The following is a 27,999-nucleotide window of genomic DNA, read 5'->3' on the forward strand; positions in this document are numbered from 1 at the left end:
GTCAAATGAAATGAAAAATAATCCATAACTTTTTTAATTAAATAATAATGGAAAATCTTTTATATAATTGACAGTATAATAAGGAGAATTACGTCATTAATGGAGTCTAATGTGGCTAATATAAAAATAATAATAATTTTATATTACACTTCACACAGAAAATATGGTCTATGTATATTTGTTCCATGGAGAGAATTTCTAATGAAAAATAAAAAAATTTAACTTGCCAACTAAAATGAAAATCAGTCATTATCATCAAAAATATCATAATCGTCATCATCATCACTGTCATCACCATTAATTGTTATTATGATCGGACTTATTTCGTTTATTTTATTTTCACGAGTCCACCAATCTCCTATTAGTTTCTCGCACTTGAATATACAGTTGCACCACACTCCTGGAGTTACAATTGAAAGTGCCTTTCACCAAGTTTCCCGAACTGCGTCGTCGCTATAACCGTTAGGCCCAATATGGTTGTCATAATATTGTTTTGCTATTCCCCATATATATTCGATGGGATTAAACTGGCAATGATACGGTGGCAGACGTAAAACTTGATGACCGTAACTTTCAATAATCTGATCCACAACAAAGGTTTTTGGTTTTGCGTGGATATTTGCCAAGCGTAATAATTCTGATTTTAAAATATGTTGTGTAAATGGTATATGTTCCTTTGTCAACCATTCTTTAATTTTATTAACAGTCCAAGAATTCGTTGGACTTTTGTTTAATACTTCAGAATGGTAAGGTGCATTGTCTAAAATAATTACGCTGGGCTCACTTAAACCTGGGAGAAGTTTTTTATGTAACCATTTTACAAATATTTCTGTGTTCATATTATCGTGATAGTCACTTGATTTTGATTTAGATGAAAATATTAAATCAGCACCTTCTATAAAACCCGATTTCCCTCCTGCATGTAAAATTATGTGTCGCTTCCCTTCTCCATCAGTATGTTTGATAGACTTTACGTTATCATCTTGCCATATTCTCTTGGTTGCACCCCTAGAAAATATCCATGTTTCGTCTAAATATATAAAATTTGCCCTTTCTTCTTTTAATTTAGAATATTTTCTTAGAAAGTTAATTCTTTTATGCACAACAGAGCTTCTTTTACAAAGGGCTTTTCTGTTATCCTCCTTTTGAAATTTGAAACCCAAATTATGTATCACTTGCCATAGACTTGTTCTGCCAATTTCGTCAAATTTTCTATCTTTTAATTCCGAGAGAATTGTATTTAAGGTCACATGTTCCTTGTTTGCTCGCATTCGATAAATGGTATCACTAATTTCAAATTTTTTTCCATCTGGAATATCTTTCGTTTTCAATGATAGGCGAGTTTTTCGGTGATCTTCTTTCGGTCGTTCATTATTGCGATTTTGTAATACTCCTCTTAGTTTGGTTTCACTAATTCCTAGAGCATCACATACGCGTTGTTGAACAGACATTACCGATTTTAAAGGACCGCCATTTTCTTTTTCATCCGTAAAATACTTATGTACACTACAAATTAGACTATCTACATCTAACACACGTCTAGGCATTTTTAAATATTTCCACGAAACATACAATGTCAACACTGGCAAAGAATCAATTCAACTGCAATATTGTAACAAATGTATACCTACCCTAATGTTATTTTAATGTATTTTAAAATATGACCATTAATGCAGTTTTTACCTAATTTTCTGGGAAGTCGTTTACTGCAACTGGTTATCAATGAGTCATTAGCATAATTTAGTTAATCCGAAACCCGCGTAAATATAGCGAACCGACTATAGGCGCGGAGCTGTTCATACCTCCGAAAAATTTGTTCCGCGAACTGTCCGGATATGGGGAGGTCCGGATGTGGCAGATTAGACTGTATTTTTATACCAAGTATATAACACACAGATCCATTTTTTATCAATACACACTTCCTTATTGCACGGTATGGTGATCACATTTGATATTAAATGCAGACTAACAATCTTTTACTTTCAGGTTAGACAAATGTGTCGACATTTCAAAGTTAACTGTTTCACCATCAAGAAACAAGTAGATTGACTATTGATTGACAACGCGTGATGAAAGAAACCGTGTTGTCCCTCGGATGTGCAACAAATGGGTATTTTTTCAAGACATTTTTGTTTAAATCAATTGAGTGAGGTGGCTTGTATTCGGATGTGTGAATTTTTTGTAAGAAATGTCGATTGATAAAGAATAATATATAGATACTGTAAAAATATAATAATAAAAACTAGTAAGTCGTACAATTGTTTTATTGGTCATTCTTAAGTTTGGTGCGAGTACTCAGATTAATGGAGTACATAGCTGCAGGATTTATTGACAAACAGTACACCACAGCAACTTTCCTAGATGTATGTAAAGCTCTCGACAGAGTTTGGCCTGAAGGAGTGATATTCAAAATAAAAGAATATGGATACAGTGAGATTGATTTCCTCCTACCTAGCTGTCAAGAAGTTCAGGGTTCTGATACAATAAGTCCTATCAGAGTATGGGAGTTTGGACATGGCAGTACCATAGGGAACAGTGTTCCAACCTATACTATATAACATAATAACCTGCAAGAACACCTGGAGTATTAATCAACCTTTATGCTGATGACACATTTATAATAGCCAAATACAGGAACCAGAATATAGCAGTAAGAAGTTTAAAAACTGCTCTGTCTCTATTTAGGATCTCCAGTTCCTTTTCAGGGTTGATAATGCTTCTCGTTTAGGTTGATGTTTTTATTCAGAGGAAGAAAGTTCATACTGATAGCAGTTGGTGTCAAAATAATGCCGTTTGGGTGTTTTGAATTGGAAATTCATAAGGTGTTAAATGGTTAACATCCAATAACATACTCGAATGAGTAATATTAACAGATTCTAAATCTGCATTACTCTATAAAAAATTTGTAGGAATAAAGTGTCCTATGTTATGTTGTTTAAAAAACATGATTGCAAATTTAAATATAACATTTATTTGGGTTAGAGGCCATTTAGGTATACAAAGGAATGAAAAAGCTGATATTCTAGCTAAGAAAGCAGTGCAGAATGGAGTCTTTTGCAATATTTATACAGTAAGGGATATATTTAACTCAATGAAAAATAAAATTAGGCTGAAATAGGAACAGCAATGGGAGAATATTGTTGAAAACTTGCAAAATACATATTTTATAAATTTTATTAAAGATCTAAAAGTAGAAATATAAATTAGTATAACTTCAGTGATTTATACATATATCTAAAAAAAGTAACAAAAAAAATATCTTTAAACATAAATAAAACATTCTGTGGCTGATGGACTTGTTTCCGTGCCATATCTTTCACACACACACACACAATGATATGCTTGGAGTAATAGTAGTAGTTCTACAGAGAAAAACAAGTATCTTTATGTAACAACATTGGGAAATAAGTGGAATAACTGCTCTAACTGTTAAAATATTATTTTCTATTGTACAATTATACTTTACAACAATATGGTTATTGTTAACTACACTTTTTATAAGTAAAAATGTTTGATAAAATAACAGAAACTATGTACAAAACAATATGTAGAACAGAAACAGCTTTTTGCTTTAAAAACAAAATGTTTACATATGTACAAAAATATTGACTCCCATTTATCCAACTTATTGCTGTTGTTGAAATTTAGAAAAAAAATCGCGTTTTATGCTGTCTCTTTCAGATAAAGGTGGCATTATAGGTCTAATTCCTTGTTTTCTTCTATCTTTTTGAACTGCATACTGAAATATAAAAATAATACATTTAGATATATTTAAACAAATTTAGATATATTTGTTTGAGGATGTAACATTATTGTATTTCACACTCCCAGAAGAATATTGTAAATATTTAACTATTTAACTTTCTTCATGATTTTTGTAGCTTGTGCAAGTAAATGCTGCAGTAACTCAATTTACATTACATTCATTAATATGGAATATACGACCTTAATAAATTCTTCACAATTGCTAAAAACTGTCGCCTGTTACATGCGACACTATTGTTGATTTTGAAGTTACGATTCCTTTTTCTGGAGGTGTGATATTCTAATTGTACTGTCTATATTACTAACCCAAAAAGATTTGCAAAGTTTGTAATTATCAATTGCTGTTTCGCAAGCTTCCTTGTCGAAGCTATTATCATGAAAACATTTAAATGTTAGATCTTGTTCCTTTAAACAAGGATTTCGTTCTTCTGCTTCTGTATTTCTTTGTTTTTTCATTATGATTATTATGTAAAAAAAATGATAAGTATTGTTTGTTATGACATTTATTTTAAAATCTAAAACCACAGCACACTCCTACCTAACAGTGCCAGTACCGTGTTGACAAGTAAAACGACAAATGGTGCATCGCTTAGTGCCAGGGTGCATAACTATATATATACATGGCGGTAAATTCAAAAGGCATATATAATTACCTATTGATAACCCAGTCGCCGGCGCTTAGGAGTCTTCTAAATATATGAATTTTTTTTTGTTTGTTAATTTCTCAGTTATGCTTTTACCCTATATCTTTGATATATCTTTTCTGGTGGCATTTTAACTAGATCTTTTATGTCGTAGTTTTTTATAATGTTAACACGTTTGCGTGTTGATAAAGTATGCGGGATTTGTCTGTTTTAGTGGAAAAATGATATCTTTCAAGTAGTACGAAATTAATTGTTTTACTTAATAAATTAAACACATATTGACAGGTTTATAACCCTTTGTTGATTTTTTACGTGATTTTCTGAAAACATAATTATTTTATTTTTTGTTGAAAATTTTAATTTTGGCTTAATAGTTTTATATCTAGGTAAGTCAAGTTTTTTTAACTCCGCCTACATGATCATTGAGTAGATTTACTATTTCAATGATCTTGTTGCCGGTCCCAAGCCCGGATAAAGGAGGATGGTTCTTGGTTCAGATTAGAAATTTAGCAAAGGTAAAAAACCTTCTCTTTAAAAAAAGATATCCTGTTTTCGGTGCAGACTATTTATGACTTATTTTTAAAATGTGCCAGTGAGCTATCAACGATGCTGCTAAAACATTTTATCGTGAAGCAATTGCTCGAACAATTTGACGAAGATTCTAGTAAATTAAAAAGGTCAAAAAACGATCTAATCTAGAATGGAGACGACCCAACACGAAAATAAATAAAGAAACGTTTCGTAAAATCGATGAAACTTCTAATAAATCAGATGAGAAATTAGAAATGTTTAGAAAGGGTAAACATTTGTCATTTCAACAAACGATATCCCTATTTCGTCCGCAATCTTTCAAAACAAGTGCTGCCACACCTATAGTCGTTTGCGAACGCGAATAATTAAAAATCGTCTAAAATTGTATCTATGTGCACTATATATTTATGAAAAACAAAACAAATAAAAATATGGTGTCGTTTTCTTCTTAATGGAAGCACAGAATACTCCTTCTGGAGTATTCTATGTTCTGTGATGGAAGGAAGACTAACTGCTTTGACTCTGCGCAGAAACGAGACTAGCAGTGCCACCAAATGGAAGGGTGCACAAATAAAAACGTGCGTTTACCTTGGCTTCGTTGCACTGAAACATGCTAAAACTGCATCGAGCAAAAAGACAAAAGAGGGAATCTAATCGTTATGAAAAGGCGACCAAAAAAGTGGCCTCTGATGGCGGACATATCCGGAAATGCGAATGCGCCAAATTTAAATTTTCCGACACTTATTAACAGTAGCTATAAAATAGTTTTCAGAATGTGTCTTAGACGAGAAAATTTTAATCAAATATTAACGATAACAGTCTAAAATGTGAAACAATTGTTAAAAAACTTCAATATAAATAAGATTTCATGTGACAGTTGGGACACATAATAACATAACCTAACTAAATTTGATTTCTTAAACAAGGAAAGACTCTCTTTCCTTGTTTAATTTGGCCTCTCAAGATGGCACTTCCTGTATAACAATATTTTTGCCCCCACTACCTTTACATTCCCTCTTTTGTCTTTTTGCTCGATGTAAAACTGTCAGTGGTAAAATGCAATGACCAATGACGTATAATTAAGAGACAAGACCATATAAATGATCATACAAAAAGAAGATTTAACATTTAACCTTAATTAGTATTTTATGAAAAAAACCATAATATTTGTGTTATTATATTATTTACATACTATTATTGTATGTTTCTATTTCTAAAATTTACTTTTTCTGAATAAAAATGTCAACCGATGCCTGGGAAGAAATTCAAGCTATTAAGAGTAAACGAAATAGTTTAAGAGAGCGATTAGAAAAGAGAAAAAAGGCACGGCAGGAATTACTTGGTTCAAGTTTAGGTACAAACATTTTTTAACAAAAATAGATCAATTGTACTGCCTGCAATATGCGTGATTTACTGTATTGTGTGGCTTATCATGTAAGGTAAAAAATTATGATGAGACAGATATTATGGAAGTCCAAAGATTCAGTGCTTCAAAATTTACAAAAGTAATCATTAGAATAATAAAGAAATATATGTGAGAACAGTTACTTGGACCAGTTGTTTCAAATTAAAAGATTGTCTTGAATGTGAATATTCAAAATTAAGATGCCACTTAGAAGCAGAAGTTATGTCAATCAATCAAACCATAGTCGATTGATGAAAAAGTTATGGCTTCTTTTTTTTATTTACAGGTTCTACATCACCTGCTGGTATTATAGATTCTTCTGCAGCAACATTTAACTCCCACACAACAGTCAGAGTGAAAAAAGAAATAAAAGTTGAGGAAAAAGAAGATTTAGTTAAACTAGACCCAGAATTAGAAAGGGACTTGCTGAGACAATTAAGTGAAGTAACTCTTCAGCTACCAGTTGTATCTTCAGAAATATTGACTTCTCTTAAACTATATGCAGATAGGTAAATATACATTTATATGTATTTTTAGAATTATGAATGAATATTGGCATGTTTAGTTTATTTCTATTACAGTTTATTTTGAAGTTAGTTTCATCTACCTGGTATAAACCTGCTCAGGTGTTTGAGGAAATTCTAAACAATGCTCAATTAAATTAATGTTAAAGCAATATTTGTTGTTTTTTTCAAATAAAAATATAATGTATGTCTGGGATGAAGAAAATATATATATAGATACAGATTCTTCTGTAAATAAAAACATTTCATATAGAATCCTGTAGGTTATGATAGAATATTCATCACAATATGAGCTAACTGACAAAAATATGGTATAACAAATGATTTAACAATTAAGGAAATAGTTTGTAACAATATGATGTTTTTATAAAATTGTTATGCTTGTAATATTACTAAATGTTATTTGTAGTGACAGCACTCATAGAAAAATATGCAACCTACTAGAGAAGTTTGCCATTCAGAAGTTAATCACAGGAAAATCTTGTCCCAAGGATGGTGTAAATGTTTTCGAAGTCACTCATGTGGAAGTTTCAAAAGTGAATGCCATGATTTTGGATAGTTCTGAAGGAAAAAATGATATACAAAAAGAGGATTTAAAGAGGAAACGGGAAGACTCCCCTGAAAAGAATTCAGAATTAGATGATGATAAAAGGAAGAAAGAAAAGAAAGAACCCAAGTCGGATATTTTGGTAATTTTTTTATAATAATAAAATTTGAACCATTTTAGCGTATTTCTTAGCGGAAGAGTTTAATTTTTTTGATTCCTTTTTTGTTTATAGTGTGCTATCTGTTAGATTCTTGCAACTTATTCCAAATGGTTGACACATATCATATGAATAATTTCTTTTTTTCCAGTAGCTATGGATTTGAGTGTTTTATTTCATTGTTCCATTTATTATCTTAATATATCTTTTTCTTGAAAAAGTTTTGATTATCCAGTTACTGCAGATCTTTTCATTTCAGTAAGTACCTACTTGGTTTTTTCAACCCATTGCTTTTTCAATTTTCTAAATTTCTGCCCAGAAATTTACTAGGAGGAGAAATTTGGAGTAATATTACCTCCTCTCAGCCTAAATGATACACAAGTAAATCTGGTAACAGCAAAAGGTGCAGCAAAAAAGTGCCATCTTCAAATTAAGCAAGGTGAAGGAATTTGCAGTAGAAATGTAAGCATTTCTATTCCAATTAGACAGAGATTTGTGCAATCTTGCATTGTACAAGAGAAATTAACATGAGAGCTTTTTGAACTTCATCAACAGATCATCAAGAAATGCTTAATAATAAAAGAACTAATGAACTAGCTAGAAAATGATCAGCTAAAAATACTTCAGTCCATAGCTGGCCTTAGGAATGACAAAAATTACTGTCTCTTTATTACTATAATATACATTTTTAAATAATTTTTCATATGTCACTATAAGATTTCTCCAGGGTCTATATTTCTTTCTATTAAATTTTTAATAATGTATATGTTGTCATTCTTCTTTCAGGTCTAAACACTGCTTGTTCTTTTCCTATTTGCTTTTCCACTGCTTGCCTAAGTTTAAACCATACATATAACAAACATATTGCTCTGTAGTTTTTGCAGTTTACATAATTATATATTTTCCCTAGCTAGTTTATCATTTCTTTTTCTAAGTATTTTACATTTCCAGATCAATATCATTATCTCCAACTATTTTTTCTGTTTTTATCTATCTTTGTTATTCCTCTATACCATACCTTCTATACTTCTTATTTGCTTTAGTTCTTTGTTTTCCATATTATGTCTTGCATACTATTCTTATCTAATATATTTTTCTGTCTTCTTCTAGCCCCGTTTTAATATAGTTTTCCATGCTTTTTTTCTTCTGTCTTCACTTCATTGTTCATCACCTATTGTAAATTGTTTATTATATTTGATTTGATAAATTTGATTTCGCTTTCTACTGCTGCTGTATTTTTTTATCCTTCTTTAAGAGTATTCCATCTTTCCTTCAATGTCCATCTGTCTTTTTGTCTATTACTTATGATTTCTTGAAATTTGCTCACATACTCTTTAAATAGGTAATAAATTTATTTTATTTTTGTCATATTTTTTCTCAACCATTTTAATTTTATGTATTCTTTTAATTTTTTATTAATCTAATATTTTAGTCTTTGCTGTCTATGCCTTCGACTAAAGAAAAAGAAAGCAAAAAATTAGGAGAAGAAATTTTAGATTTATTAAGCAAACCTACAGCAAAAGAAAGATCGTTAACTGAGCGTTTCAAATCTCAAGGAGGAAAGCAACTGATGGAATTTTGTCCTCATGGTACAAGAGCTGAATGTGAAAGAAATGGTTTGTATATATTTAAATTACTTATGTCTAATCTCTACTAGTAAACAATAAAATGCTGCATATATTTTTAAATTAAGGGAAGTATAATAAAGTAAGCAGTTGGTTTTTACTTTGATTTTCTCGTGAACGATTCAAAGCAGTTTTGTTTCAATTATTATCGAAAGATAATCTTGTCTCAGATCTCTGAAATTGTAATAAAAATAGTATGCTTTGTTAAATTAGCTTATCACTACATTCTGATATACCCTAATTTTAATAGGTACCACAGACTGTAAGAAACTCCATTTTAAGAAAATCCTCCAAAAGCATACAGATGAGACATTAGGGGATTGTTCATTTCTGAACACTTGCTTTCACATGGACACTTGTAAATATGTACATTATGAAGTCGATAGAGCTGGTACATCGGATGATTTGCCAAGTATACAGAGTGGACCCGTTGTCAGAGTAGAAAGTACAACTTTATATCCACCTCAGTGGGTGCAGTGTGATTTAAGATATTTGGATATGACTGTATTAGGTAAGTTCAAACTTGAAAAGAAACAAAGAAATATGTAGATATATATTGTTTAAATTCTTTTTTTATTAGTGAAAGTATTAATACTACTTAATTATTCATTTTCTGTTACTTCCCAAAATCGCACATATAAACATCGCACAATGGCGGCAAATAAAGCATTAAGTACACATACACATTTTCCCTATTTTTCACTCACAACACTTACAACAGTTCAAAGGGTTCAATATATAGTATTCCTCTTCTTCCTATGCCGTCCCCATTAACGGAGTTTGGCGACTACATTTCTAAAAGTTTTTCTGTCTTTTGCAACGTGGAATAATTTGTCTACAGTCATGTTTGTTCAGTCTCGAATATTTCGCAGCCATAACTACCTTTTTCTACCTATTCCCTTTTTGGCATTGACTCTACCCTGCATGATGACCTGCAGAAGACTATATTTATCATTCTTCAGTATGTGTCCAAGCTATGCAGTCTAGCATACTTTTATTCTTCTCAACAATTTTTTGTCTCGACCCATCCTTCTCAGCACTTCCTCATTGGTGACCCTGGCAGTCCATGGAATTCTCAACATTCTCCTGTATATCCAAAGTTCAAAGGATTCAAGCTTCTTAACTATTTGCGCTTTTAACTTCCATGTTTTTACCCCGTACAATAGTTGTTAGCAGATGTAACATTCAACAAACCTCAGTGTCAACGCAGTATTCAGATTTTTGTCACAGAACAATTGCTTGAAACTAAACTTGGTAACTTTTAAAATACTGTAAACTTTACAATTGTTTAGGTAAATTTGCTGTGATAATGGCAGATCCTCCATGGGATATTCACATGGAATTACCTTATGGTACCATGTCAGATGATGAGATGAGACAATTAGGTATACCACAATTACAAGATGAAGGGCTTATATTTCTATGGGTTACCGGAAGAGCTATGGAGCTAGGTAGAGAATGTCTACAGCTGTGGGGATATGAGAGGGTAAGTTTAAATAGTATAATTATATCAATGCAAAAAAACTGTTTTTCTAACAAATGACGACCAATTCATCATCTATGAGCTGTTAATGATACATCAGATATTAATATGTATCATTTTGTCATAAATTGATGATAAGACTGTGTTTGCTGGAAAGGATAAGGGTGCCATCAACATGTTGACATCATGAGGGTGGCATCAACACAAATAACAAATAATTATCAATATCATTTGTTTGCAACATTACGGAATGAGACTTTGATCAATAAAATATTTTAATTCAACAGTTTATTGGGGAAATAAAACGTGATATAATTTTATTAACCTTTCAATTCCATTGAAATCTCAACAAACTAATAAAAAGCATGGTTTTCAAATTTGAAAAGTCTTTTTCTCTTTTTTAAGTCTTTTCTGATAATCTCTCTAATATTCTCAACTTTTCATGTCTTTGTCATACTCTGTAGTTCTATTGATATTTTGTTCTTCTTTTTTTCTATATTCATTATATCCCTAAATTTGTGGTGATCTGTCCACACCTCTCCGTTTGTTTAATTATTAAATTATTTTTATTAAAAAATTATCAAAATAATTGTCTCCCTCTATCCCTCTATGTCTTGTTGCTGCTTATATGATTTGCCTTAATCTATTCATCATATATTCCTTTTAATCTTTTCTTCCCATGGCATTAGATATTTTAAGATGTTCTCTAGATCTGAGTACAGGCTTACCTAAGGATCTCTTGGTGACTGGATTTTCCTCCCATATCCGTTATGTACTCTCTACACATGTCCTGTCCACGTTCACCTTAGCTTTTGGGCTTCTATTTCGTTTATTATGCTTGTTTGATTATAAAAGGAAGAGATAAAAGACCATTTTTTGACCTGTTTTTGTCTCCAACGAGTCTCAACGACCCCATTCAGAATACTTCAGATGAACCTTCAGCACAGTAAGGTAGCTTCCGCCAACGCTACTGCTGGTATGAAGAGGTTAGAAGTTGCCGTGATGCAAGAGCCCTGGTTATACCAGTACCAAATAAAAAGTCCATCGGGTTTAGGCGGAGAATATATTAACCCGATGACTTTTGACAGATACAAAGTGAAGAAAAACTAGCATTCCACTGTGTGAAAAGAATTGTATTGAATACTACAAAATAAAATATAATCTATTGTGGATAGATCCCTCCGAAAGTGGTAGTTAGTATTCAATGATTTAAAATTATTCACTAGTTAATTTCTCCAAATACTATGGATACGACTCATTCAACGCATCACCATTTCTTAAACTGATCTTAATATTTTAGGTGGATGAAATAATATGGGTGAAAACTAATCAGTTACAACGTATTATACGAACTGGAAGAACGGGCCATTGGTTAAATCATGGCAAGGAACATTGTTTAGTAGGTATGAAAGGCAATCCTCCAAATTTAAATAGAGGCTTAGATTCTGATGTCATCGTTGCCGAAGTTAGAGCAACAAGTCACAAACCAGATGAAATTTACGGTAAGTTAAAGTATATTTCGACAAAAATTCGATCAGTCTCCCCATATCCACAGGAGTTTTGTTTTGCTACGGTTAAGTGTTACCTTTCATCTACCGCACCACCTCTCGATATGGTTCAGGTGAGTTTAAGCATGTTTAAGAATTTGACAGAAAACTAGCTGAGTTAACGGTTAACTGAGAAGCGGTTCACAATATGCAAAAAAAAAACAGGAGATGTACACCTACCACGAGGGTCAAGCCAGAAAGGATCCCAATGAAGTTGCTTCATTTCTTATGGATTATATCAAGTCTGAAGTGCCTACTGCTGCGAAACATCTTCACTTATTTTCTGACAGCTGTGCAGGTCAAAACCGGAATCATACTGTAGTGAGATTTCTACTTTTGTTAGTAGATACTATAAGTTTTAAAACCATAAACCAGTACTTTCCACAACGTGGCCATTCCTTTTTGCCGAACGATAGAGACTTTGGGTAATAAAAAGAGTCATAAAAAACTTTGACCGTGTTTACCACCCAAAAGAATATACAGAACTGATAGTAAATTTTACACGACACAAAAAGTTTCTTGTTAAAATGGTGGAAACATCAAATATTTTTAAATTTAAAAAAAGGGGGCCTAAACATTACAAAAAAAACGTGTTTGTCTACCGACTCAATGGACAGAAAAGAAAAGGATAAAAAAATCACTTTCCAGATTTCATACTACTACCAATTTTTTTATTCATCAAACCAACCAGGGATTGTAACAGTATCGGAATATATGAATGGTTTTATCACTAACAACTTTAAACTTAAAATAAGTGATAGAATTCCATTTTTACCAACAGTTCTGGCCGATCCGGATGGTAAAGTACTATGTAATAAATAAAAAGAATTTAAGCTATACGCAAGCTCATGGGCTACATACCAGAGGAAAAAAGATCATTTTTTGAAGAGATTACGCAGTGGTCTACTACTGATGCAATTAATGATGATTAATGCTTATACTTTGTTTGACAGACAATAAAATTTCCAAAAAAAAATTTTGTTTTTGTTAATGTTCTGAAACAACATGTCACTTTTTTTTAAACCATAATATGACTTAAGAAAAAACAATTTTTACAAAAAATATGTAATGCATAATGTACAGGATAGTGAAATATTATTGCAACAATTAATTTTAAGGCAGTTTTTCTTACAGCGCTTTAAAATAGTTTTTTGTGATTTACTCGAAACTATAATTTCACTCATATTATATCTGAAATGACCGATTCCATTATGGAAGTGGGACAAATGCCACGCGGTATATCAAAAAGTGGGATGAATGAAGAAGCAGTATATTAGTATATGCTTACAAAAACAAGGAAGAGATACAACAATGTACAAACTACAGAGCCATAAAAGTACTTAGTATTACCATGAAAATATGGGAGAGAGTAGTTAATAGGTGGATACGCGAAGAAACTAAACTATCCGGTAATCATTTTGGTTTTGTGCAAGGCAAGGATATTTATATGATCCCTTAGAAATATATTACTTTTAAAATCCGCAAGAAAAAAGTTAATTTCCTTTAGTTGGCTGTATACCATATATCACATAAATTTTCATTAAAAAATCCTTTATAAAAGGTATATTTATTAAAAGAACCCTTTCGGGCTAAATAACAGAACGTTTTCGGAATAAATATTCCATCTTCAGTGCTGCTTTTAATAAAAAATGATTTAGACATTTTTCATCCTTTTTCTACACCAAAATATATTGTTGAGATGGTTTGTTCTATTTCTTCTGCCAATGCAGTTAAATACTTTTGAAACAAGAAGTTCATAGTACCAAATTATTTTTAGGAATGATAGAACGATTGTCTCCTGGAACAAAGAAAATAGAGTTGTTTGGCAGACCTCACAATATCCAACCCAATTGGATAACCTTAGGAAATCAAGTAGACGGAATTCGACTTGTTGATCCGGTGTTGATTGAAAATTTTAGAAAAAGGTATCCTACTGGCAACTGCATGGCACCTCCACCGGAAAATACACATGTATAGATTTTTTGTTTTTATTCTCAATAACTTAGTTTATATAAATGACTTAATTTATTCTGATTTTTAATTTTCCTTAATGATCCTCATCCTTTATTTTACCTTAGTTATCTTACTTTAGATTGGGTAAGTATGTATGATCATTCATATAATTCAATACTTTATAGTACAATAAAAGATATGGTATTAGTTTCTACATTAGTCTGATAAATTTCATATTTTGTACGATATATGAATATTTAGATCATTTTGAGGTCTATTCCAGATCAGGACTATCTTAGGGATATAGATAAAATAGAATATAATAACAAAACAATACAATTTTTAAATAATCAAAATATTGAAACGGTAAACAAAGATCCGACAGAAAAGTATCAACAACAAATTAAACTAGCGTTAGAAAATTAAAAATCAATAGTAAATTCAATAGAACAGAAATACCTCAATATCATGAACACACAGCCTTCTAAATTATACTCTTTTAATAAATTACACAAACCTGATCACCCAATAAGACCGGAAGTTTCTTTTTATACAGCTCCGTCATAAAAACTTTCAAAAAAACTGTTAGAGATTATTTTAGAACACACTAAATTTTCACATAAATTTACCGTAAAAAATACAATAGAACTAGTTAATAAAATACAACATTTTCAATTACATAACAATACCAGATTAATTTCATTTGACGTAAAAAATCTTTTCCCTAGTATTCCCCCTGCAGAAACTTTTGTTCTAGTATAAAACCTTTTAGACCATAATATTACAAATCCAATCATTACATCTTCTTGAAGTTTGCATAAACCAGGACTACTTTAAATTTAATAATCAAATATATACAAATATCAGTACAGGACTTATAATGGGTAATCCTCTAAGCCCATTGCTATCAGATATTTTTATGGATCATCTAGAGACAAAGATTTCAAAACATCCCATATTCAAACAGTTTTTATATTGGTGGAGATACGTATACGACGTACTGGTATGTTTCATAGAAAAAAAAATTACATTAAGATTCTTCTTCTTTAAGTTCCGCACTATCGGAGATTGGTAATCATTCTGGCAATTATAATTTTGTTGGTTACGCTCCTGAATAGTTCAATTGAACTGCATCCAAACCATTCACGGAGATTGCGTAGCCACGAGATTTTACGGCTTCCTACGCTTCTTCTGCCTTTGATTTTACCCTGCATTATATTCCTTAGTAGTTAGTATTTTTCACCTCTCATGATGTGCCCCAAGTATTCCAATTTCCTGATTTTTATGGAATTTAAAACTTCGCATTGTTTTCCTAGTTGTTCGAGAACTTGTTCGTTTGTTTTGCGATCCATCCATGATATTTTCAAAATACGTCGGTAACACCACATTTCGAATGCTTCTGGCGGTTTTTGGGGGTAGGCAGGATAGGCCGGGCCTACCCAATAATTTTAAGAGCCTTAAAATTGAAGAACGTATATTCAAAAATTATGTTAATGCATGTAAATAACTTTTAAATGTACTAAATCACTCAATACATTAGCGTCGGTTAAAACAACTATGTTATTATATTACCACAGAAAGCATCGAATCGTATTCAGGCATTTTAAATATCATTAATAGGCCCGATCGGAACTGGCCGACCCAGCTCACATAAGATCCCCGTACAAAAAGCGTTTGAAGTTAAGCAGCTTGCCGGACAACGATTTATATTGTCGTGTTTATGCTTGCTGTTTAGGCACCAGACGATCGGGCCTATGTCGATCATCGTTGTCACTTGTAACGTAATTATCGAATTGTAATATAAATTTTCTTTGAAATTATGATAAAAAATATGTAACATAATCTATAACTGTAACATATTTTTAAACAAACAACACAATTGCAAACAAGTGCACGGTTGCCCAAATAAATTTAAAAAAATTCGTAAAATTCGAAGAAAAAAACACATTTGCATGATTTCTATATCGCCTGATTGTATGCAACTTATATATGTGAGATTATTTTATAACTGATACATAGAAATGACTGAAATTGATAGAAGAAAAATTATTATGAATGAAAGGCCTACTCCAACATTGCGTATTGACCAAAAAGATGGGAGAAAGGTGCGTACTTTTAATTGCTCTTGGTATGATGTCTACAAATGGTTGTCTGGAAGTATTACGAAAAACAGACTATATTGTTGGCCGTGTTTGTTATTTTCTAATAAGAAATGTGTATGGAATTGTGAAGGATACTTTGATTTAAAAAATATGTAGGTATGCCTCCTTAAAAAAACATTCCAGTTGCAAGGAACATTTAAGTAATTTCCTGTCCTTTAAGGATGTACAGAAGAGGGCGTTTTCTGTTCGCGATTTGCTAGATGAAAAATAAAAAATCGCAAAAATTAGATACAACGCAGAAGTTAAAATGAACAGAGAAATCATTAAAAAATTAGTTAGGGGAGGGTCATGACCCCGTGATCCCTCCCTTTGGATCCGTAACTGATTACACATAGCTATATGTAATTTGCTGGCTTGGCCTACCCAAAATTTTACCACACCAGCCGCCACTGGCTTCTAGGTTTTTAAGATTACCACATTAAGATACTGTTTGATAAATTTCGAGTTGGCACAATTAATCGAAATTGATAAAATCATTTTGATGAAAATGCACGTTAATGCATTATTAAAAGAGATTGTCTTTCCAACTACACTAATCCATTTCTTGCGTAATTCTGCTGACTTAGGAAATGTGAAATATATAATAGATTATATTTATATCAAAAATTAAACAAACTTTTAGAAACACTATTTTTTTTTTAAATATTATTCAAGAATATCAGTTGCTCACTTATGGAATGATCCATTCTCATATATACTTGAATGTTATTTTCTCAAACTGAACACTTTACCATTTTCAAATTCAATTATAGTCCAGTCGTCAGAGATTTGACTCCCAAAATCATACAAACAAGCTGAATTTTGCCGAAAATATCAATTTTGTGACTTTAAAAAGATGCAAAATGTTTACCTCTCTAACCCACAGGCTTCCCCCTAAAACCTCCCTAGGAGGGGGGTAAAAACGCAAAAAAATCGATTTACCAAGAATCTGTACGCCGTAGTAAAAAACCTTTCCTATAAAAAATGTAGCTGAGATAATTTTAAACAATAATGTTTATTAGTACTTTTTGGGTAGAATGAACCGTTCTCTCAGAAACAACGCTTGAAGCGACCGGTGATTTTGAATGTCAGTTCCACGCGCGAAATCAATGTCGATATCTTTTGATCAGAGTGTCCCATCGACAAAAATCAAAATGCGCTTTAAAGGTGCAGAGTACAGCTTTCGTATGCAATTTTTGTATTTTGCCGAAAATAAAGTCAGTTTCTATAAAGCTGTTCAATAAATAAACTTTTTTTGTGCGATTTTTGCCATTTTTTACGATTCTCGTGATTTCGGCAAAATTCAGCTTGTTCATATGATTTTTAGAGGTTTAATGGCATTTTCGTCTCTGACGACTGGAGTATTACATAAAATAGTATTATAGATAAATAAATTATTTATACATTATTTGTTATGTTGGTACATTCTTCATATGAACGTATCGAACGTATGTGAAGTTTCATTTCAATCTTTTAATTAATTTTTTGTTTAAAAGCCGAAGCAATCTAATTAAAAATTACCCAAAAACGAAAACGCAGTAGGAAAGATTCAGACATCGAACTGGCATAAGCCGAGTGGTTTACTGAGAAGAGAAATGATCCTATCAGCGGTCCAGTTTTAAAAGAAAAAGTTGAAGAAATAGCTCAAAATTTGGGTAATGCGAACTTCAAAGCCACAAATATAGCCTTTACACATCGTTTTGAAACAATAATATACAAGCATGTTTCAATCAAAACAAATAGCTATAGAAATGACTTTACTGGAGACAAGGTGGTTACAAGACAATTTGAATTAAATAAATTCGAAGAAAATCTCAAGTAACGAACTTTTCATATTTTCGTTAATTTTAAATTTTTTGTTACACCAAACAGGATGACCAATTGGAATTATGAGAAAGAAGGAATACAGTAATTTACAATCTAGAAGGAGACACAAATAGTAATTTACAGCACTGACTTGTGACAGTTCACAAGTTTTCAAAATTGAAGTTGTCATTTAACTCTCATGCTCATCATAAGTTTACAAACAATTTAAAACTTTTTTTAAAAGTATATGCACGTTTTATGTGAAGTGAAGTTGAATTAATTTTATGTTTTAAATTTACTATTTTATATTTTTAATTTATGTAATATTGTATATGGACGTTTTTATGTTTCTTTAATAAGTATGTCAGCAGACATCACACAATTTTTACAAGAACAAAAACTGTTGATTTTACAGGACAAGAAAAGATTAGGACTATTAGATGATGATAACGAGAACAATAATCTTAAATTAAACGAGAAGGTAGGTGCGCCCTAATATAATTACTTAAGTATTTCCTTTGTGCTTTATGTAGTTAAGTGATAGGCACTAACAGCCAAGATCATACAAGTGGTTTTATTGTAATATCAGCAATTTTATTGTGTCTTGTCACGCCCGGGTCTTATTTTAGCTCTGAGCTCTTTAGTTTTAAAGTGGCAGTTTTCAAATTCTAAAGTGATTCAAAAACCCTACAGTGTTCAGCATTTTATAAAGTGTGTAGGATGTCTGGAATAATTTTTAACAAGGTAATCTACTAAAATATATATCATCAAACTTGATTATAAATATTGGCATATTTTAAAGTAAAATAGATATAAAACATCTAGGGAAATAATTACATTCTTATACCAAACTTGATTAAGTTCCTTTATTAATTATTTTACCCTTCTAACTAGTTTTTGCTATTGTTCTAAATGTCCAACTTTAGATATGCACTGTTTTTCAATCATTTATGAATTAATCAGCATTTGATGTATAACTGAAACTGGTTAACCATTTTATGCAGATATTTTTATAGGTAGTAATTATAATTTGGATATGAACGGAAAGTTTATGATGTTAAAAGTATATCATAAAGTTATTTGTTAAAAGTATTCTAAAGTAAGTACCTGAATATGTTCTTATAGTCACAAATATACTACATGGTTCGTACTGCAGAAAATAAAAAAGTAGTTTCTTTCTTTATTCAATAATTAGAGAGGTAATTGATAATTGTAATTCACATAGTTTAGTGAAGATCTTTCTGTAATATATTGCTAGATATTTTGCCACAATTATCTGTTATGAATAGTAGATCATTTAGAAGAAGAAAAAATATATAAAGAACCAAAAAGAATGTTATCCATAAGAGGGGAAATTTTCTTGTCCATGAAACTGCAGAATTTATGTGGAGTAACAACCCAGAGGAAATTTATTCATAGGTAAACTAGAAGTCAATATTCTCTTTTAACAATGTCTGGTCATGAATTATATAAAATTTATATGTCAGGGATTACAAAAAAGCATTTTATTGAGTTTGATGTAGAAAATTATGTAAGTATTCTTAAGAAAAATTACATAAACCAAACAAAAAACAGAAAAATGGAAAAGTAAAGAGTGAAATTTAACAAGGCTTCTTTTATCAATAATGATATCTTAGATGTAGAAAAAGTATCAGAGATGTCTGAAGATTATGAATGGAAGTAACAGTAACTCTATCAGATGGTGTTAATACTGTATTATTTGTAAAATGTAAATGAGTTACAATATAAACATACAACACTTATGTTAAAATTCCAAAGAAGATTTTTGTACCCATCAGCGAAAATAGTATATGGAGGTCTAGATATAATAATGAACTTTGCTAACTGTAGAACCATCTATCTCAGAATTTTCCAGACCCTAGAGATTTCGATGAGCTGGTCATGCCAATTGGCAATCCCTTCAAATGAAAGTTTTAATCAAAAACAAAAAAATTAGTCAATAAAATATTTTTGTACTGAGAAGACTAATAAAATGTATTTTTTTTCAAACCTTACAAAAGTATTAATTTTTGTGACATGATTGACAATATAAAAATATGACTTTTAAGCCTAGGTATAAAAGAAGCAGAAGTATAAAAGTCAAAAGCTTCCTAAACCGCAGTAGACTTGGTAGACAACAATTCTTCGGTTATAATCTTTGTAGTACACAAAATATCTGGAGGAATACGCGATGCTGTGGGATCTTCGGAATCAGATATAATACGATCCCCTTCCCATATCAGTTGGGCCACCTATGAAATTTGCAGTTTAAGTTGATTACCATAAACAAATTATACTCTGCATGTTTTTATAAGTTCCCATATTAATTTATTAATAATTATTAAAAAGATTTCTCTTATGGTTTTTTATTTATTTTCAAGAATAAAAAAAATTACTAAACCCTGGCTAAGCATTCTCTTATGTCAACACACATTGATTTTTTCATAATTACGTTTTATCCAGAGGTAGCTATGGAAAAATGACATCAAAATAATAATATTGTTAGTTAATGTCAAATGGTTTTTTAGTATTGTAAAGCTTTTTGCCGTTTGTGGATTGTACAATGGGTGGAGGTAAAGTTATCGATGAGAAAATTTGTTCAATCATTATTAGATTTTTTAATTCTGGAAAATCCAATTCGGAAATCGTGAATATGTTGCAATTGTCATGCTATAGTGTAAGAAATGTAGTCAGAAGATAAAAAACTATAGGTTCTGTCGTCACAAAACCTAGAAATGTACGAAAAAGTAAAATAACTGAAGCAGATCGAAGGGGATTAAGACGTATTATAGTGAAAAATCGACGAGCAAATTATATGGAGCTAAGCGTTTTATGAAGTGACGTTATTGGAAGACACGTTTCTAGATCAACATGTCACCGAGAGGCCCACAAATTAGGGGTTTGTACTTACACAGTAAGTTTTATAGTTGAAAAAATTAGTACGAATTGTTTTTAATAAAACATTTTGTTTTAGGCTAAGGAAAAGCCACTTTTAACATTACAAGAAAAGAAAAATAGACTAAGATGGTCAAAAGAGTATAAAGATGGGACTTAGTCGCAATGGGATTTAATACAATGGAGTGAAGAGTCCAGATTTCAAGTAAATGTTGGAGACAGGAGGAATCGCGTCATTCGCAGGAAAAATTAAGCTTTTCATCCCGACTGTCTGAAGAGAAAAGTCAAATTTCCCGCATCTGTCATGATCTGGGGCAGCATGTTGTCTGAAGGTGTGGGAAAGTTACATTTTATCGATGGGATTGTGAACACGGACAAATATTTGAACACTTTAGAAGAATCTCTTTTACCGATTATGGAACATCCTTTAACATCAGCAGAAGATTTTGTCTTCCAAAAGGACGGCGGAGGTTGTCATACCTCAAAAAAGAGTTTAAAATGGGTTAAAAACCATGGCATACCACTTCTGGAATGGGTTTCTAACAGTCTTGACTTGTCCCTGATAGAGACTTTGTGGCGCTAAATGAAAAAAGCTTTGAGAAAACATCCTACCAGGTCCGTCAACGAATTAAAGGAAGAATCTCAAGAAATATGGGATTCAAGAATTGTGGGTTCGATGCATTAAAACTTCTAAAATTTACGCTGCGATTTTATTTTTGTTATCTAAAATTTAATTTTCTTATCCATCTAACGTTAGGCCAACTGATATGGAAAGGGGCTCGTACTCGTACTTTTGGACGACAATAAGCACAAACGTTCACAAAATTTAACGAGTGGCGCAAAAATCCGGTGATTGTTCTTATTTGTCAAAGTGACAATCAATAGAAATAACCATAGTAACATAAAAATTATTTGCTACGTTTGAAAAAAAAAAAAATTGTATCTTCGGAGTACAGCCTCGCCACAAAAAGTATCATTTTTACTCGTAATAAAACAATATACTATTATATAATTAATATATTGTAATTTTAAAAAATATATAATTATCTATTTGAAAAAAAAAATGAATGTTTTATAATCTTTTTATAGAATTATTAAAAAAAAACTAATTCACTTGGTTTGAGAGGGGTGACAGATCACCCCATCGCTCCTCTTTGATCCGCCGCTGAGTAAAATACATCTTGACTAAAAATAACGTACATTTCCATCCACTGTAAAAATCAGCCGATATCGGTAGCGGACATAGTTGAAACATTATGAAAATATTCAGACTGCAAAAAAGCCTAAAACCAGCGGTTAAAATACGAAAAAATTAATATAAAATTGTTATTGGATCCCACAACAATAGTACTAAATAAAAAAAAAACTATAAGAGAAAAATAAAAGCAAATGCGATAACACAGAGGAACGTCTTTTCTTTAATATCCAATAAAATAACCTGATATTCGTTAAATGAATATGACATATCGAAAATTAAAAATACATCCAACGAAAATTAATCCTTGACACACCATCTTATTTCACAAACATCTAGTTGCGGATGACAAGCTTCTTGTCCTTGGGTTTGGGCGGGCAAAAAACAATTGAATAAATTGGCAATGATGGCAGGCACGGCAGAGGCTCGGATGTGTCTCATGACGCTCAAAAAAATAGGAGCGTTGGAATTTTTAGCTAAGCGGTTGGATTGTTTTCGGGTGCGTTTTTTATTAAGAAGTTCACGTCTGTGGGATACATCGTTATTTAATGTCTTAGACGATCGCAGTGTATACGAGGGACATCGCTAAGTTTATGTTAAATTAGTGTTCTAGTAATTGCCGAAAACTATTTATAAGCATATCAATTTTAGAATTATACCCAGGAATACCACACACATGGGAAAATCTTTATTAACGTTTCTTCTTCTTCAGATACCATGTCCTTTCAGAACGTTGGTTACCCTTATAGCTATCTCAATTTTATTCACTGCCACCCTAAATAGTATGCTTGTCTCAATACCATACCAATCTCGCAAGTTTTTTAACCATGAAGTCTTTCTTTGTCCTGGACTACGTTTGCTGCTATTTTCGCTTGCATAATTTTTTGTAGAAACCTATTATTTGGGACCTCTCATTACATGTCCAAAGTACTCCAGCTTTCTCTTCTTGATGCTTTTTATAATCTTGGTAGTCTTGCTGAGACTTTTTAGTATTGTGGAGTTTCGAATCTTCTCCTGGCATCCAGGCCTTTAATAAAACTGATGGTGTTTGATTCCAATACAAATGTGCAATTGTGCGAATGTCTCTGCCATCCAAGCCAATGTCTCTTAGAACTTCGATCAATATAGAGTGATTAACACGATCAAATACCTTTTGTAAGTCAATACAACATCTGTACATGTCTACAGATATATCACGACATCTTTGAGCAAGTACGTTAATCCCAAACAATGCTTCTCTCGTTACAAACTCGTTACGGAAACCATACTGTGGGTCAAGTAGGTATTCCTTGCATTTATTATAGATTCCTCAAAGCTATACCAATTGAGCAAGCAGGTTTTAGACCAAATCGAGGTTACACATACCAGGTGTTATCTCTCTGTACTTACATAGAAGCCGGCTTTCAACGAAAACTAAAGAGTTCTACTGCGTTCATAGATCTGTCAGCAGCTTTCGACACCGTCTGGCGAGAAGGAATGATTTATAAACTCTTATGCACTACTGCTTGCAAATCCGCCGCTAGATTAATAGAAAATATGCTCACCGACAGAGTATTTCACGTAACTATAGGATCCTAAGTAAGCACCCACAGAAAACTCACAAATGGTCTGCCACAAGGCTTGGTACTCGCACCACTGCTTTTTAGCCTTTACATCGCAGACATGCCGACAACAACATCAACAAAGTTTGGCTGTGCTGATGACTGGTTTTTATTAACCCAAACAAAGTCTTTAGAAGAAGCTGAAGAGATTCTTACGGAAGACCTAGAGGTTATCGGACATTACTTTCAAAAATGGAAACCTCGCCCCAATGCCTCCAAGACCGAAGTAACCTGCTTCCACCTAAACAACAATCTGGCGTCAAGAACCCTTAACGTTCACTTTGATGACACAGGACTCAACCACAATAAACATCCAAAATATCTAGGCGTGGCCTTAGAGAGAACGTTAAGCTTTAGAGAACATTTAAGTACAGTTGCCGAGAAGCTAAAAACCAGAAATAACATCATTCAGAAGCTCTGCGGCACAACAAGGGGGCATTGGCATCCACACTCAGGTCTTCAGGATTAGCTCTTGTTCATTCCGTAGCTGAATACTGCGCGCCAATATGGATCAACAGTGCTCACGTTAAAAATATAGGATATCCAGCTAAATAACACCATGAGAATGATCGCTCAAGTAGTTAAATCTACACCAACACATTGGTTACCAGTGCTGAGCGACATTCCACCACAACATCTTCGCCGACTCAATCTGCTTACCAAAGAATATAACAACATCCTTTGCAACACGGTGCTGTCTGTTCATAACTATATAGAAGATATAACCAAAAGTCGACTGCGCTCCAGAAAATCTCCAATACAAACTGCAGAATCAGCCGCAGCCACAGGGTTCAACATGATCACCAAATGGATCCATGAATGGTCAGCAGCTCAAAAAAATACAGCCATACCTTGCATCACAGAGACACCTCCTGGATTTGACCTACCACGTAAGACCTGGTGCACACTTAACCGCATCAGAACTCAACATGGTCGATGTGCAGATATGTAGCACAAATGGGGCAAGCTACCATCATCGTCATGCAGCTGCGGCGAGGTCCAATCTATCAAGCACATAACGGAGGAGTGCCACCAGCGAGCCTACGAGGGCAGTTCACAAGACTTCCTGTTTGCGACGATCGAGTCGATTAACTATATAAACAACCTCGACGTTTGCCTATCAACTGGGCATGATTTAAGTATTTTTATATCGAGTCAATTTTAACGTTTATTGTAATGTTTATTCTAATATTGTAGATGTGTCGAAATGCCATACGCTAAATTAAATAAATAAATTATAGATACGACCATGTATTACCTTTAGAAAAAATTTCAATAAATTGCTTAACAAACTGATGATTCTATAATCAGCACAGGTTTTTGGCTGTTGTCTTCGTAGGTAGTCCTATGAACAATGAAGTGGACAAACCATTAGGTGTCCGCTGGTATAAATGGTATTGAAAAACGAAGTTAAAGCCTCTAAAACATTACCATCATTTATACGCTTGTATATTTCAGTTGGAATTTTCTTACGTTGCTGTTAGCTATTCGGAATACTGCGGTTGTAGACGTGTTAAACTATTTTCTAAGGTTTTAAGTTAACAAGTTCTCTTGGTTATTTTTTTCATATACCATGTGATGATCTTTCTAGATCTGATGTCATTGTACTTAGTTATTCCTTAGTTGTTGCTATGAGTAGTATATCATTAGAGAACTTAAGTTATAGTTTAAATATTTTCCTTTGGATTGCTTTGTTATCAGTGGTTGGATTTGAAATATCTTACAACGGTGGGATAAATCGTTCTGGTCAGCTTGTATCCCTTCGTCTTACTTTTAATTTATTGTGTTTGTGAATCTCGGTATAGCTGAATTTTGGTATTATTATTAATAAATAATGAATTAATAAAATAAGAAATGCACAATAAATGGCTATAAAAGGGAAATATGAGATCAAATAAATTAGGTAAAGATTAGCATAATTTAGTACAGAAACTAATTGGTGTCCCAATTTATCCGATTAATAATTAGCAACACCCCGTATAAGTTGTTTTTGTCGGAAAAGGGTCACAGAGCAACGTCACGGATCTTAGGGCGAGGAAGAGAAGGGCGAAAGATGCACGCGAAGACGTCCCAGCTCCGTATCTATTCGTCTCTCCTGACCTTGTTTGATATTGATTTTGCCCCGAAAGCAAATATGAAGGGCTGAAAGAGGACCGAGTCGTTCTGTTTTCAGTGTTATTTCAACCCTTTATGATCCTCTACAAAAGTCGAACCTGACCCCCTGTTTCTGTTTCGTATTTTTTCTTCTTGTCGCGTTTTTGTTGGTGAGATGGACGTCGAATCTTTTTCCTGAAATCCAACGTGAGTACGATTGCTATAGATGGTTGTCTAGCTTCACCATTAGGGTGGAAAAAATTGTGATTTTTGGGAAACTTTTGTAAGTTGTTCATTTAAAAGTTGCTATAAGAAAAAATTTAGCCACTCTATGACTGAAAGTGAGGTCAGTTTATTAGGATCTGATTTTTTGAAAAATATGTTGACGTTTTGACCTTTTGTCGAAGCTATATTTTTGAAAATATAGTAGTCTATTAATTTTGTCTTTAATAAAGCTATGTATCTTATTTTTCGTAAATTTAAAGTTCTAAATAAAACTCAGTCAAATTGGGTCAAATCGTTTTTCCAATTTAACCAGATACAAAATTTTAATTAAAGCCAAAGTATTTTCTTTTTTTTTAGGAAATTAAAATCAAAGTATTTATAATTAAAATTATTTGCTTTATATTAGTTTAAAATGTAATTTCATAAATTACATGATGTTATTTTGGTATTCATATAATCATATATTTAATAATTTCCAATTTTTATTATTGTTTTTATTCTTAATAATTAATTATTTAATTGTAACATTATTTTGTATACTAATTTTAAAGAATACAGATATATTTTCGTCATTTTTACTTTAAAAATGACATGTCAAAAGATTCCATTTTTCACAATATATGATTCTGAGATTACATTCACATACATTACATACACATTCTATCTACAAAAAGTAATCAACTTGCTGAAAGCAAAAGAACTCACAATAATTTTTAAATAACAAATTCAACGTTGAGGTTTATCAATGAACAAACTTGATAAATATCAACATTATATTGCCTGTTAAATACATATGGTTATCTCCCTATAAAAGTAGAAATAAAAAACATCAAAATTGTCGATAATCTATCTATACAGGGTGAGTCATGAGGAACTTTACATACTTCTACCATATGTAGAGTCCCTTAGGGAGCATATCATGTGGCCACTAAAAAATGTCAACTCCTCTTCTTTATTAATTAACAGGGTGATTTGTGTAATTGACCATTTATTCATTTTACTGTAGTGTTTATACGGCTCATTTGATTTTTTTAATTTTTGCATGATACAGTACACTACTATCAAGCATTCGACTGGTATTAGCTAAACTAAAAAATTCCAGGACTGGCTTTGGAAAAATTAATTTAGGGATTCGTATTAAATATTACACCCTGTATAAAATTTTTTTAAAATGCAATAAGTGATTTTCAAACTACATAAATAGCCAATGAAAACGACATATGCGACAATGTTGTCGCACTTTTATTAAATTTTTAGTGAACGATCAAATCTTACCAAAAATAGAACAACCATAATGAAGTATCAAATTATAAGGTATTAATTTAAATAAATGTTATAAATTTCAAACATTTTAATTAAAATGAGTTCCTACAACATAATCTAATACGTAGAAAATTAACATCTTTACTGCCACTTTGTATTATCTCTACGATAGAATCAATTGTTTTTCAATTTTAAATTTTTACTCATAGATCGTATTGGGGCATTATTTTCGATAAATAATAAATTAAATTGATTAAAAGTCAAACCTCTTGTATGTGTTAGTTTTTGTTGATTGTAAATGATTAAAATTTTATGTCAAATAATAATACATTGCATCAACTGTACTAAATAAAAATAAATCTAAAAAAGTTTAAAATGAAGGTTGGCGTTGACCGTTTGACGTTTCTTGATATTTTATACCCATTGTCATTATTGTCATTATCAATTGTTATTTATGTGTACAAGAATACATATTTCTTCTGTCATATCTACGTTAAATACATTGTGTTAGTTTTGGTAGAGTTTTTGTTACTTTCGTTCAAAATGCCACATCAGTTTTCGACCACAGAATATGCAGACATAATATTTGTTTATGGAT

The 27,999-nt window shown here is 31.9% G+C and overlaps 4 protein-coding genes across 12 annotated transcripts in view; 3 read left to right on the forward strand and 1 right to left on the reverse strand.

Moving 5' to 3' along the window:
- Positions 1–2,258, forward strand: part of LOC140434183 (ethanolaminephosphotransferase 1) — a 38,660-nt gene extending 36,402 nt beyond the window's left edge. The window contains exon 7 of the mRNA XM_072522255.1: positions 1,987–2,258. Coding sequence (XP_072378356.1) covers positions 1,987–2,049 — 63 coding nt within the window. The 3' untranslated portion in view covers positions 2,050–2,258. The remainder of the gene's footprint in view (positions 1–1,986) is intronic.
- Positions 2,259–3,599: 1,341 nt separating this feature from the next.
- On the reverse strand, positions 3,600–4,281 carry LOC140434184 (coiled-coil-helix-coiled-coil-helix domain-containing protein 7). The gene is made up of 2 exons (XM_072522256.1): positions 4,072–4,281; positions 3,600–3,739 (listed from the first exon to the last, which is right to left on the reverse strand). The coding sequence occupies exons 1-2, from the start codon at positions 4,219–4,221 to the stop codon at positions 3,626–3,628; spliced, it is 264 nt and encodes an 87-aa protein (XP_072378357.1). The 5' UTR covers positions 4,222–4,281; the 3' UTR covers positions 3,600–3,625.
- A 1,761-nt stretch (positions 4,282–6,042) lies between these two features.
- Positions 6,043–14,251, forward strand: Mettl3 (methyltransferase like 3). The gene is made up of 8 exons (XM_072521227.1): positions 6,043–6,294; positions 6,632–6,854; positions 7,279–7,558; positions 9,006–9,189; positions 9,449–9,709; positions 10,491–10,684; positions 11,982–12,183; positions 14,006–14,251. The coding sequence occupies exons 1-8, from the start codon at positions 6,180–6,182 to the stop codon at positions 14,203–14,205; spliced, it is 1,659 nt and encodes a 552-aa protein (XP_072377328.1). The 5' UTR covers positions 6,043–6,179; the 3' UTR covers positions 14,206–14,251.
- A 4,054-nt stretch (positions 14,252–18,305) lies between these two features.
- LOC140434185 (uncharacterized) overlaps positions 18,306–27,999 on the forward strand; it is a 69,541-nt gene continuing 59,847 nt past the window's right edge. For 3 of the 9 annotated variants that reach the window (XM_072522259.1, XM_072522260.1, XM_072522261.1), the window contains exon 1: positions 18,306–18,609. In XM_072522259.1, coding sequence (XP_072378360.1) covers positions 18,490–18,609 — 120 coding nt within the window. In that variant the 5' untranslated portion in view covers positions 18,306–18,489. Of the gene's footprint in view, positions 18,610–25,947; positions 26,121–27,999 lie in introns of those variants that run through there. The other 6 variants (XM_072522265.1, XM_072522263.1, XM_072522264.1 and 3 more) reach the window with 3 other exon arrangements.

Source organism: Diabrotica undecimpunctata, chromosome 2 (genome assembly GCF_040954645.1).
Source record: "Diabrotica undecimpunctata isolate CICGRU chromosome 2, icDiaUnde3, whole genome shotgun sequence".
Classification (NCBI taxonomy): domain Eukaryota; kingdom Metazoa; phylum Arthropoda; class Insecta; order Coleoptera; family Chrysomelidae; genus Diabrotica; species Diabrotica undecimpunctata.